The sequence below is a fragment of the Muntiacus reevesi genome, chromosome 18, assembly GCF_963930625.1.
Source record: "Muntiacus reevesi chromosome 18, mMunRee1.1, whole genome shotgun sequence".
In the NCBI taxonomy this organism is placed as follows: Eukaryota; Metazoa; Chordata; class Mammalia; order Artiodactyla; family Cervidae; genus Muntiacus; species Muntiacus reevesi.
In genome coordinates this window covers 56,161,575-56,175,272 of record NC_089266.1, presented here as the reverse complement: position 1 = coordinate 56,175,272, position 13,698 = coordinate 56,161,575, and the positions used below count along the sequence as shown (strand labels likewise).

At 36.7% G+C, this 13,698-nt stretch overlaps 1 protein-coding gene across 9 annotated transcripts in view; it reads left to right on the top strand.

Moving 5' to 3' along the window:
- STXBP4 (syntaxin binding protein 4) overlaps positions 1 to 13,698 on the top strand; it is a 204,714-nt gene that overhangs the window by 84,424 nt on the left and 106,592 nt on the right. For all 9 annotated transcript variants that reach the window (XM_065908595.1, XM_065908592.1, XM_065908598.1 and 6 more), the window contains 2 exons: positions 4,307 to 4,402; positions 7,847 to 7,912. In XM_065908595.1, coding sequence (XP_065764667.1) covers positions 4,307 to 4,402; positions 7,847 to 7,912 — 162 coding nt within the window. The remainder of the gene's footprint in view (positions 1 to 4,306; positions 4,403 to 7,846; positions 7,913 to 13,698) is intronic.

Sequence of the window (13,698 nt, the reverse complement as noted above, 5' to 3'; positions counted from 1 at the left end):
TAGAACTTAGAGTACTCAGGGAAAATTCTTAATGGAGGTGGCATTTGAGTGAGTTTTCATTTTTTGTTTTGGTGTTTTCTTGACTATGCCACATGGCATGCTGGACCAGGGATCAAACTCAGGTCCCCTGTCGTGGAGGCATGGAGTCCTAACCACTGGGCTGCCAGGGAAGTCCCTTGAGTGACTTTTGAATCATATAGGATTTTATCTGCTCAAGAGGTGATCAGAGTGATGAGTATTAGCATGAAAAAATAAATGTGTACAATGTGATAGTAAGCAGAGAATAATCTACTTTTTAAAAAAGATAATTGAGTACATGCAGATCAGAGAAGAAAGGAAGAGTAAATATTAAACTTAGACATTGACTAGATGCTGAAGCTGAAACTCCAATACTTTGGCCACCTGATACAAAGAACTGACTCATTGGAAAAGACCCTGATTCTGGGAAAGAGTGAAGGTGGGAGGAGAAGGGGACAACAGAGGATGAGATGGTTGGATGGCATCACTGACTCAATGGACGTGTGTTTGGGTGAACTCTGGGAGTTGGTGATGGACAGGGAGGCCTGGCGTGCTGCAATCCATGGGGTCACAAAAGGTCGGACATGACTGAGTGACTGAATTGACTGACTGAAACCGTAGTTAAGTTAGTAACCATTAAGGATAATAGTGATATCATCAAAGTGATATTTTAGAAATAGTAATCTTAAATAGTGTTGTCTATCTTGGAAGGGGTTAAAGTGGTGGTTGGTAGTCTAGACAGGGGACCAAAGAAAGACTGTAAGTATGGATGAATAAAGAGAGATGAGAAGAATGGGAAAGAAATGGAGAGACAGGTCTAAGACATTGACCAAAGCAAGTGTGCCATCAATGAGGCATGCGTTTGAATGTCAGAGCAAAGGAGAATGAGTTAGAGGCAGCCCCCAAGTTTTTTATTAGGGTGATTAATGATATATGGTTCTTTTACTAGGAAGAAGGAATAAGAAGAGAAAGATAGAGAAGATGATGGTCTGTGTTTTGGAAAGAGTAAGTTCATGATGCTGACAGGTATAAAGAACCGAAAGGGAATAAGGAACTATACATCAGGAGAGAGATTTGTGAATTATGTGGAGGGTGATAGTTGTAGTAGCGTGGCAGTGAACGTTATCACTCAAGGACAGCCTGTAGAGAAGGTGGCAGAAAAGGACAAACTTTGGGGAACCTCTCTTTTCTCCATTTAAGAAGTAGAAATGAAATGAAGTCATTAGAAACAGCCTGAATGTCCTGAGGGTAGATGAAATAGTAGAGTATCGAAAACCTAGGGAAGAGAAAGTTTCAAGGACAAATGGTTGAGCAATACTATGTGTAACAAAGTGGTTAATGAAAGTTGATGAGGGGCATATCTCTTTCCATAGCAGTCTGGTGACACTACAAGTAATTACTACTGAAATGTCGGGAGGGAGGAAAGACATGTAAAGCAGAGTATAAGAAATAAAAGGATTAGGCAGGGCGAAATAAGGGAATACACAGAAATTTTAAGGAAAGGAGGTAGTTGGATGGGCTGGTTCATAATGGAAGGCTTTATGTTCTGTTTAAGATGAATTGAGGTCGTGAATGTGGCCAGTGCAGTAGTGGCTGTCCAGATTGGCACAAGTCAAATAACTTAAAAACGATGATGATGGAGCAATAGTGAAGGGAGAATTGAGGTGAGGCCCGCTGAGCACAGTGCAGTGACTTTCTGTAGGGTCTCATGATACTATTGCAGACTTGAGAAAGCAGAGTAGAAATGATTTATAATGTTATTTACCAAGTATCACAGAGGCCAGGGGGCCCAAGGGTTGAAAAGAATATCATGAGAACCAGGTAAGAAAGAGATGTAAGACAGTAAAGAGGATAAAGTTCAAGAGCTGGAGGTAGATTAGAAAATAGTTATCTGTCTGGAGTCATCCATGTTAAATAGCAACAGTTTATCTCATTTGATGCTGCTTGTGTGGTTGAGTCATATTTGGAAAGTCACTGACCACAGAAGGGGCTTTTCAAAGAATTCACAAGTACTATCTATTGCCAGTTTTTGCTGCTTAACCCTAAAATAACAGTAGAGTTGTAAAACATTTTGTAAGTCATAGTTTGTTCTATGAATGTTAGTGTAGTGTTTTGCCTCCCAAAATGATACCATGGATTCTTTCATTCATGATTTATGTTCATTTTAAACTCAAAAATGATGAGTACATGCCTAAAAACCCCAATCTATAACTTATCTTAGTAAATTTTTATAACTGTTATCTGGATTCTTATTTAAACTCTTAAATTCTGTTTATTTTTGCTTCTTAAGGTAACGAGGTAGAATAAGCAAATCTGAATGTTCAGTAGCTGTGTTTCCCAGAATGTGCTAGGTAGACATTAGTCCCATGAGATACTACAAAATAAAGGAGGGTGGTGTGTGTAATATGATCAGAAAACTTGAGGAAAACAAGTTGTTATGTTACCATTTGGAATATTCAAAATGCTTATTAGCATATCAAAGCTACTAGAAGACCTGCAGGGAAGAAGGGTAACTTTTTCTGAATCTTTTATTTCTCTAACTTACCTGACCTGCAAGGACCACTACCACCTTCACCATCACCCTGTTATGGTTTTATGCAAAACTAATATCCTTTGGAACACACTTTGGGAATATTGCTACATTTGAGATTGTATTCAGAAGTAATCTAAACAGTTTAAGAATGAATTCTGTGAGTACTTATGAAATAGAATAGCAGAGACAGATGAAGAATATGAGATTGTATATATTATGGATAATGACCATAGATACACAAAGCAAATGTGTCAGGGCAAAAGGAAGCAGGAGTTGGACTGTGAAGAAGGCTGAGCGCTGAAGAATTGGTGCTTTTGAACTGTGGTGTTGGAGAAGACTCTTGAGAATCCCTTGGACTGCAGGGAGATCCAACCAGTCCATCCTTAAGGAGATCAGTCCTGGGTGTTCATTAGAAGGACTGATGCTGAAGCTGAAACTTCAATACTTTGGCCACCTCATGCGAAGAGTTGACTCATTGGAAAAGACCCTGATGCTGTGAAGGATTGGAGGCAGGAGGAGAAGGGGACGACAGAGGATGAGATGGCTGGATGGCATCACCGACTCGATGGGTGAATTGTTACCCCAGATTGTTTAATATTCTCTTTTATCTAATGAAACAACTCCAAAATAAGAAACTGAATCTTGTTATTGGAATGCAAAAGCCTAAGACTCATCAAAAAAGGAATGTTATGTTAGCTCTCATAGTTAGTATCTAATATATAACTTTTCTCTTGTATTTTAATATTGACAGTTCCTTTCCTGTGATTGCTTTGTTGCTGTCGTTCAGTCGCTCAATCATGTCCAACTCTTTGTGGCCCCATGTATTGCATCACATCAGGCTTCCCTGTCCTTCACTGTCTCCCAGAGTTTGTTCAAACTCATGTTCATGAGTCCGTGATGCCATCCAACCATCTCATCCTCTGTCACCCCCTTCTCCTCTTGCTCTCAATCTTTTCCAGCATCAAGGTTTTTTACAGTGAGTCAGCTCTTCACATCAGGTGGCCAAAGTGTTGGAACTTCAGCTTCAGCATCAGTCCTTCCAGTGAATATTCAAGGACTGATTTCCTTTAGGATTGACTGGTTTGATCTCCTGGCTGTCCAAGGGGCTCTCAAGTGTCTTCTCCAATACGACAGTTCAAAAGCATCAATTTTTTGGCTCTCAACCTTCTTTATAGTCCAACTCTCACATCTGTACATAACTACTGGAAAAACAATAGCTTTGACTAGACCTGACTTTTGTCAGTAAAATGATGTCTCTGCTTTGTAATATGCTATCTAGGTTTGTCATAGCTTTTATTTCAAGGAACAAGTATCTTTTAATTTCATAGCTTCAGTCACTGTCTACAGTGATTTAAGAGCCCAAGAAAGTAAAATCTGTCACTGTTTCCACTTTTTCCCCATCTGTTTGCCATGAAGTGATGGGATGAGAGGCCATGATCTTAGTTTTCTGAATGTTGAGTTTTAAGCCAACTTTTCACTCTCCTCTCTCACCCTCATTAACAGGCTCTTTAGTTCCTCTTTGTTATTTGTCATTAGGATGGTATCATCTGCCTATCTGAGGTTATTGATACTTCTCCCAACAGTCTTGATTCCAACTTGTGATTCATCCAGCCTGGCATTTTTCATGATGTATTCTGCATATATATTAAATAAGCAGTGTGGCGATATACAACCTTGACATACTTCTTTCCCAATTTTGAACCAGTCCATTGTTCCGTGTCCTGTTCTAACTCTCCCTTCTTATCTTGCATACAGATTTCTCAGGAGACAGGTGATTCCTTAGAAACAGATGAAATGGAAAAGCTTAAGCGTGAAAGAAATGACGCCTTGGAAGAAGTGAATGCACTTAAGGTAATCTCCAATTTAGCTACCTTGTATTTTCTTTTGTATAAAGAAAAGAAAGAAAATTATCGTGTGTTGAATTCTGGAGTATCGAGACTTAGTTGTTTGTGTTTTTTTTTTTTTAATAATATCAATATCAGATGGTTTAGTATAGAATATTAATATCAAATTAATATTTTTTCCTCAGCTGACCTTTAGAGAGTAAATTTTGAGCTCGCATACTCATTATTTATATTTCACAGATTTGGTGTGAACAGTGTGGTTTGTAATCATACCTTCTAATCTGACTACTTCTAACCCCCTTTTTTCCTCACACTGGTGGGAAGGATAAAGAGCCAGTGAAGCAAGCCATGACAATTTTAGGTCCTCAGATGTTCACTGGAAAATACATTTTCTCCTGTGTTCATGGGAATGCTTCAAGGACATCTTGTTTTGCTAACATATTATGAAATTTAATGCATTGAAATTTAAAGGAAATAAAAACACAATGTATTTCCCAAATATACTGTAAGATTTTAGATCTCTATATATGTTTTAATTTTGTGTTTAGAATATTAAATTTGCATCATAATTTTTATGAAAAGCCATTATATTTTTCAGATCTTCAAGAAAAGCAGTATAACTGCTTGTTTTCCACTAACTCATGATAGGAACATATTTAAATTTTTTTCTGTGTTTATTTTTGGCTGTACGGGTCTTCACTGCTGCACAGGCTTTCCTCTAATTGCAGAGAGCCGGGGCTCCTCTCTGGTTGCCGTACACGGCCTTTCATTGTGGTGACTTGGACTGTTGCAGAGCGCGGGCTCCAGAGCAAGCAGGATTCAGTAGCTGTGGTGCTCAGGTTCTAGAGCACAGGTTTAGACAGGTTCAGTAGAAAATCTGTGCCCAGGCTTTGTTTCTCCATGGCATGTAGGACTCTTCCCAGGTCACGTTCCGAAAGCCTGCATCCCCTGCATTGGCAGGCAGATTCTTTACCACTGAGCCACCAGGGAAGCCCCAAATTATTTTTAATTAGTTTCTTAAATAAGTGAAATTCTATTATTTGTTTCATTTCTATTGAGGCAAAATCTTTACACCAAATTAAACAAAGAAAGATATTTCCTTGCTACCTTAGTTTTTAAATTCTGACCTCTAGAGGAAGCTATTGTTTAACATATCTTATTTACCCTTTCAGAGACTTTCTCTGTGTACAAGCATATGCTAAAAAATATGTGTATACATGCTTCTTTAACTTTCACAGAATTGTTTCATATATTATACACTTTTTTACAACTTGTCTTCTTTTTTTCTCTTTGTTATTAGCATTATATCTTGGGTAACTTTTCAGGTTAATATAAACGAATCTACCTAATTCTTTTCAGTGCCTCTCCTATCCTCCAAAGGTTCTGTTCTAGATTATTTAACCAGTTCCCTATGATGAAATGAAAAAGATCTGAGAGCCTCAGAAAATTCTGATGAACCATAAGATTCAATGACTTACACAGAGTAAATTGTATAAAAATGCTATCTTACCAGTATAACCAACACTGCACATGTTTTTTAAGAGAATATGAAAAACTACTGTCAATTTATTATTAAAGCTAAATTTATATTTTCATCTTAATTCTTGATCATGTCTGACTCTTTGTGACTGTAGCTTGCCAAGCTTCTCTGTCTGTGGAATTCCCCAGGCAAGAACAAAATGGGTTGCCATTCCCTACTCCAAGGGAGCTTTCTGATCCAGGGATCAAACCTGGGTCTTCTGCACTGCAGACAGATTATTTACTGTCTGAGCTACCATGGAAGCCCCAGTGTTTATCATTGTTAAATTTAGTGATATATTTTTGTTTTTTACTGGAATATCAGTGGTAATAATTAGAATTTTAATTTAAAGATGTATTCATTTAATATTTAAACAAAGCTTTCCGGAGGAACTATTGAATAAATCAGGATTTGCATTTAAAATTTACGAGATGTAACTGAACATATCCTACTGTGACAGAACCTGAAATCACAGGTAAAATAAATTCTATATAATTTCCTTTACCTGAAAACCTATCTGTTGGCTGAGAACCATTTGTTTAAATACAGAAAAAACTTCACAGCAATAAATGTTTTGTTTGAGATAACCTTTGTACTTTGAGTTTTTCTACTTGTATTATACACACAAAAAGTGGAGGTTGTTAAATGAATTTCACAGAATGCGTAGATGTCTCTTATCACTTCCCATTATCCTGTGACATCTCTGTTTATCATGTCTGATTTGAGGTACAGATAAAAATGGAACCAAGCAAATTTGATGCCAATGGCTAATTTTTATTCTGCAAGAATGATTTTTAAGGTTCCATGGGCTTTATTTAACTTAAAGCCTTTCCGCAGAGTTCACATTGCTACTGCTTTGCAAAGTTGAATGAAAATAGATATATTTTCCATTTACAGATGCAAAAAAACTAGGACACAAAGAGTGAAGGTGACTTACCAGAGCATAAAAGCCTAGGAGGCAGAAGTTTCTTGGCTCCTGTTCTGTGGCAGATTCGTTAGATTGCTATATTATATTCATCTTCATGTACCTTCATTTCAAAAAATGAGCTCAAGTATAGCAGAAAGTAGATTGCTTCTTTTTTTTTTTTTTTTTTAAGATTGCTTCTTATAGCAATTCCTCTGGTCAGGTTTATAGTAAAATGGCTTTTAAAGTACTTGTAGTATCTCTGATTTGATCAATAAAATGTGGATTTATTTATGACATAACAAAATTGAATGTTTTAGGGTGCTATTCTCAATATCCTTAATTTTAAGTTCAAAGATTTTAATATTTGTTTGGGATGCCAATGTTATTCCACCTTAGTAACTATTCTTTCATATTTTGATTACACTAGTTATATGTTCATTTTTATGCATAATCTTACAAAAATTAGCTAAATTGGGAACATTATGTTCAACTCAGTTTCATAATCCTCTTTCATACATACAATAAGAGGGACTCCTAAGTTATAATAATCATGCTCTTCAATTTGCAACCTCTTTGACACTGATAACTATTACCTAGCATTTATATGACATTTATACATTTTTATCCTGATTGACTTATTTTGGACTTCAAGTTTTTAGGTTTTTTAAAAAGTGGCTAGTAAGGCATTTCCTGGTGGCCTAGTAGTTAGAGAAGTCCAGGCTTTCACTGCCGTAGCCTGAATTCAATTTCTGGTCAGGAAATGAAGACCCTACATGCCGCCTGGCACAGGAAAAAAAAAGTGACTAATTATAGTGACAGAAAATATGTTTACATCCCAATTATACTGTAAAGAGCTAATTACTTTTAACTGGTATGTATAAGGCAGAAAAGTCACTGGGAATTACGTTTCCAGATTCTAGAAACTGGATGTTTGAGGAATTTGTAAGCCTTGAAACGAAGTCCTGAAAATCATGCTCATTGATACCTTCTTAACAAGTTGTTAATTCAGTGACTTTTTAATATAGGAAAAATTATTTGAATCGGAAAGGCAGAGGAAGCAATTGACAGAAGAACTCCAGAATGTGAAACAAGTAAGTGTATATATTGTTTATATGTGTCTTGCGAATGTGTGTGTAAGCAAATGAGATATAGTTGCAGTACATTGATGCTGTAAAATATCTGAGAGCCTACAGATATAAACAGTATAGTATAATGTACTGCTGCTTTCAGAGTTGGGTATCTATGGACTGAAATGATCAGTCTCATTGCTTTTCTACTCTTTTTTTCTTTCTCTTATATTTTTCCTTTTTCTTTTCTTCTGTTACTCATATTCATTTTATTAAAGCTAAAAGCAAATCAAGGGAGGGGGAAAACTTCCAAGGCAGAGCATCTTAAACTTTTTTTTAGTAATAAAAAGTAAAAATTTATTTTCACTCTTTATCATTCTTCAAAGAATTTTAAGTAACACAGCAAAACAAATGCAACGATATCATGAAATAGAGATACAAGTAACAAATAAAATGTTAATAAGAATAGAAAATTAAGAGGACATTACTATAGATCAGTGGCAGTCACCTGATTTTGAATATCCCCAATATCATCCTCCCAGAAAGCATAGAATTTATAGAGCACATAAAGCCATACAGGAACCCACACCTTTTTTTTTTTTTTTTTGGATACATCATGCACGACTTCTGGGATCTTAGTTCCTTGACCGGAAATTGACACTGGGCCCACAGCTGTAAAAGCACTGAGTCCTAACCACTGAACTGCCAGAGAATTCCCAGAAACTATACCTTAATTATGGCTATTGGATAGAGAGCACCAGAACCTTCAAGGTGCATATAAATAGAGTTTAAAATTCCAACAAACTGTAGCAGCTTGCCTGCCACTGAAACTTGCGAGCAGGGGAGGCTTATAAACTCTGAAAAGAGTAAGGAGAGCAGAGCAATTAGACAAAGTACTGCAAGTGAAATCACCCCTAGAAAGAAAAATGCAGCTATCAATGACAGCACAGCGAACAGTGGCCGGGACTTGGCAGCCCTCAGAGTTTGGGGAGTATGTGCGAGCAGGAGCAGCAGCGTCTAGAATCACATAAGCAGAGAAGGGGTGGTGTCCCTTGGAGGCTGAGAAAGGATGAGAAAGAAGGAAATAAGAGGGGGAATTAAGGATCTTGCAGAAATGAAAGAGAAACAAGACATACCAAGCCTCCTCTATCTACCCTCCACCATGACTATCAACAACATGATCCATAAAAAGAAATTGCACAGAAGAGGGTGCTGTTGAACTAAGAACTCTTCCTGTGAAAGAAAAAGGAACTGGAAAAGAAATTTAAAAATCTGTCCCTGTCATTACAAAACAACTGTAAATATCAGACAATATGAATTAAAACTTTCTTCCTGATGCAAATACCCCAAAACAATTCAACCTTAAAACTGTAACACAGAATAACTCAAAATAAGGAATTAAAAACAAAGACTTAGAAAATGACAAAAAAAAAAAACCAGAAATAAATGAAATGAGAGTTGATAAAACCTAGGAAAGAAAGAGAAGAAAAAAACGAAATGATACTAGAAATGCAAACTGTATTACAGGTGTCCCAAGAAAGAATATAATCAAATGAAAAGGCATCAAAGAAAACCAGAAAAATAAGAATGAAGTAAGTAAAGGATTTTCATGAGGAAGTAAATCAAAACAACTGAACAGCACTAATATTTTGAACTATAATCCAAGAAAACTTTTCAGAAATAAAAGATGACCTGAAATTATTATTGGGTAGTGGGGAAAGATCAATTTAGGATATATCCTATCAGGCTTTAAAAAAGGGGGGGTGGGGGGGATGCATAGTTGCCTCCAAATGAAAAGATCAAATAACTTACAAATGTAATAGAGTTAGACCAACATCAGCCTTCCTGACGTGACATACAAAGTAAGGCATTTGTGGAGGAATATTTTCATGAAGCTAAAGGAAAGAATGTGTAAATCAAGAATATTATGTCTCCTGCATTGGCAGGCAGGTTCTTTACCACTAGTTCCACCTGGGAAGCCCAAGATGTAATATAGCTCTCTGTAAATGTTTTGATTGTTGTTGAGAGCCAGAATCTCTGTGAAAAAGCAAAAACATACAAAGTAGAATTTAGGAAGTCAAGAAAGAATTCTTTGAATGGACTAGATTCGGAGGTATCATTGTGAATGCATCATTTCTAAAATATATATGTATCTGTGAATATGAATATGTATGTGCCCATATATATGTATGTCTGTGCAGTTTATATGTATGTGTGTGTGTATATATATATATATATATTCCTAGCTCTAACAGCTGAAAGAACCAAGAATCAGATATCCCAATAGCAATGACCACCTAGCATATGTAAGTACCCAGAAGCTATTCCCCACTAATAAAAATCCAGGCTTCTTGGAGAAATAACTGATTTCAGGACTGAGGGTGGGTAAGTACAAAATGAGCTTGAAACATCTTATGCTAGAAAATAAGGAAATCCCCAAAATTTTGGGAACATGTCTTAAGTAACTAGCTTGATGTACTTTCCACTGCCCAGACTGAAAGTAGTTGAACACCAAAATAATTAAATATAGTGATGAACTAACTAACCATTGAAAGTAAGTGATTCATGAGTCCATATCATGAGTAAAGAAGTGAATTAATTAATGGGGAGAGCTGAGGGCTCTTGCTCATTAAAGACTGTTGAGTGCTGACTGGCAACAACAGTTATCAGACTAGCTGCTGGATTTGGGAAGTCAATATTTTGCATGTTTCAGTAATGACTGATCAGACTAGAATCATAAAATGCTTAATCTAGGGGGAATTTTTTTTATGACAAGCAGAATATTCACATATTTATATGGCTTTAAAGTGGCTGTCTATAAACTGCTTATTAATTGCAAGGGGAAAATAGTAATTATATGATAGTGAAATCAGACAACTCCTAAACTGGTACAAAATGGATGTCACCAGTGAAGAGCAGATGGATATGTGTGACTTCAAATGTGAAACCTTGAAAGGACACACCATCACTACGTAGTATTATGGCTGAGAATGTATAAACCTGAACCTGACCATGAGGAAGCATCAGTCAAGCCCCAAATGAAGACAGTTTTATTTATTTTTAAAAGTGTATGTGTCTGTGTGTGTATAGGTGTTATATTCTTTAGAAATGTGAATGCCATAAAAAATAAAAGAATGAAAAGAAAGAAAGAAGGACCAAAGAAAGAGAGAAAGGAAAGGACAAGGTAGAGAGGGAGGGGTGAGGGACAGGGACAGGAAGAAGGAGAAAGAAAGGAAAATGAAGAAGGGATGACGGGAGGGAAGAAGGAGCTGAGGAAGTGGCTGGGAATGTTCCAGATTAAAGAGGGTAAAGAGACATGGAACTAAATAAAATACCTGACCCTAGGCTAGATCCTGCACTGGAACAGGGGAAACACTACAAAGGATGTTATTGAGTCAATTGACAAAATTGGAATATAGATGACCGATTAGATAATAGTATCAGCTCAATGTTAATTTCTTAAATCTGATAGCTGTACTATGGTTGTGTAAGAGAATATCCTTTTACTTAAGAAATCCTGAAATTTGTAGGGATAAAGAACCCTTGAATAGAATATGTGTGTACATATTTACATATGTGTGTATACAAACGTATATATGTGAGAGATTGAGAGTATGCAAAATCTTGGTAGCAGCAACCTCAAAATATCAGTGGCTTGCAAGAATACTTTATTTCTCACTCATGAACATGTGGGCAAAAGGGTGACTTTGTGAATTAGGTAAATCTGGGCAAATGATGTTTCTACTCTTGCAAGTCTTATGTACACTTAAGTTATTTCCAACTAAAAAGTCTGTAAACGTCCTCTATTTTTTGACCAAAAAATGTTTTGGACCCCCATCTTATTAAGCTTCTCTGTAGTTTGGTGCTATATCTGCATCAGTTTATATGGCCAGGCCTTTTTACACTTTAGTGTATCTTTGCATCCTGCAAGTGAAAAGTGAAGTGTTGATCGCTCAGTCATGTCCAACTCTTTGCTATCCCATGAACTTTAGTTTGCCAGGCTCCTCTTTCCGTGGAATTCTCCAGACAAGAATAACTGGAGTGGGTAGCCATTCCCTTCTCCAGGGTATCTCCCCTACCCAGGGATCAAACCTGGATCCTTCCACCTTGCAGGCGGATTCTTTGTCATCTGAGTCACCAGGGAATCCCATTTACAAATATTCTTTCTTAATTTTTACATATAGAATAAATTAAAGGGTGGGTTTTTTCCTCCATTTAATTAAATTTTTCTTCTGAATGCTTAGAACTTAAGTTTTGGAATATCAAGCATAGTTAATAAAGTAAGGTAATATGATAGTGTGTGTGTGTGTGTGTGTGTATATATATATATATATATATATATATACAATAGCACATAGTAATTATTTAATAAATATTAACTATTATGGTCTTTATTATTAATAATAGAAGAAATATTAGGTGCAGAGAAATAGGTGAAAATGATTTATTTTAACAATTTCATTTAGAGGAATAAAACCTAATTTTGACTGAGAGAATAAGGCGACTTTTTAGATAAAAGGTGACACGTGAACTAGACCATACATGTAAAGGGGAGAGCACTCCAGGCAGTGTGCAGCCTGAAAATCGTGGTGTGAAAGAAAAAGTCTTATCTTGAGAGTCAAAGTCAGTTGGCTTTGTATGCTAATTTAACTATTATCTCTTAATGTTTTTGTATCTAAAGTGTGATGATAACATCTGTTTATAATTTGTTCATAGGATTTGAGAGTTTAAGAGCCTAAAACTACCAGGAATATAATAAATTCCTAAAAAAAATAATAATTTGTATTTGTATTAGTTCATCATCATCACCTTGTCATTATTAAAGGCTTGGGGACATAAGGAAAACATGAAAAGATGAAAGCATTAGGAAATAACATTTGGGGGCTATGGGGGAGTTTTTATGTTGGGACCAAAGCAGGCAGGCACTTGAATACCAGTCTAAGATTTTAGACAATGGATTGCCATTGAAGGTATTTGACAAGAGAAGAAGAAAGATCAACTTGTTCCATCTGTAATCTGACTCCTCTTTCCTTCACACTCTACATCTAACTTGTTGACCCTCCTGTTCAAAAATTGCAGTTTTGTCACATTTTGACACTTGCATCACTGGTCTAAGCCAGCATCATCTCCTGTCTGTTGAAACTATACTTCCTACCAGATCACCCAGCTTTTACCCTTGCCCCACCCCCATACAGGCTAATCTGAACACAACAGCCAGAAATAGCCTTTTACAACTTGTTAGAACCTGTATAACTTTCCATCTCAGAGTGAAAGCCCAAATCCTACGAAGCCTGTCCTCCCTGGTCTGCCATCCTACCCCCACCCCCGCACCCCTTTTCCTCAATGACCCCATCCCTTACTGCTTTCCCCCACCTGCCCGCCTTGTTCTCCAACCCCTCTACCTCCCTGCATCGTTACCCCACTAACGCTCCAGCTCTCACTGTTGGTGGACAAGTCTTTTGGCATTCCTGATTGCTTTCTTGTGTATTATTTACCTGTTAAACTTGTATCCTCTGTCTGTATCCACCAACTAGAGGGTAAGCTTCATGAGGAGGGCAGCTGTCTTGCATGTGTTCTCTAATTTACCTTAGAACCATCACTGACGTAGAGCAGGTATTCAGTAAATATTTGGTGAGTGGATGGATGAAGAATGGTGAAAGAAGAATATCTATACTTTAAGAAAGTTAACCTAACAACAGATTTGGAAATAATGAGTAACAGAGAAGAGACTTTTATAAAAGTCTAGACCTGCACTTTCTAATAGAAATATATTGGAAACCAACTATGCTTTGTCTGTTTTCTAGTAACCA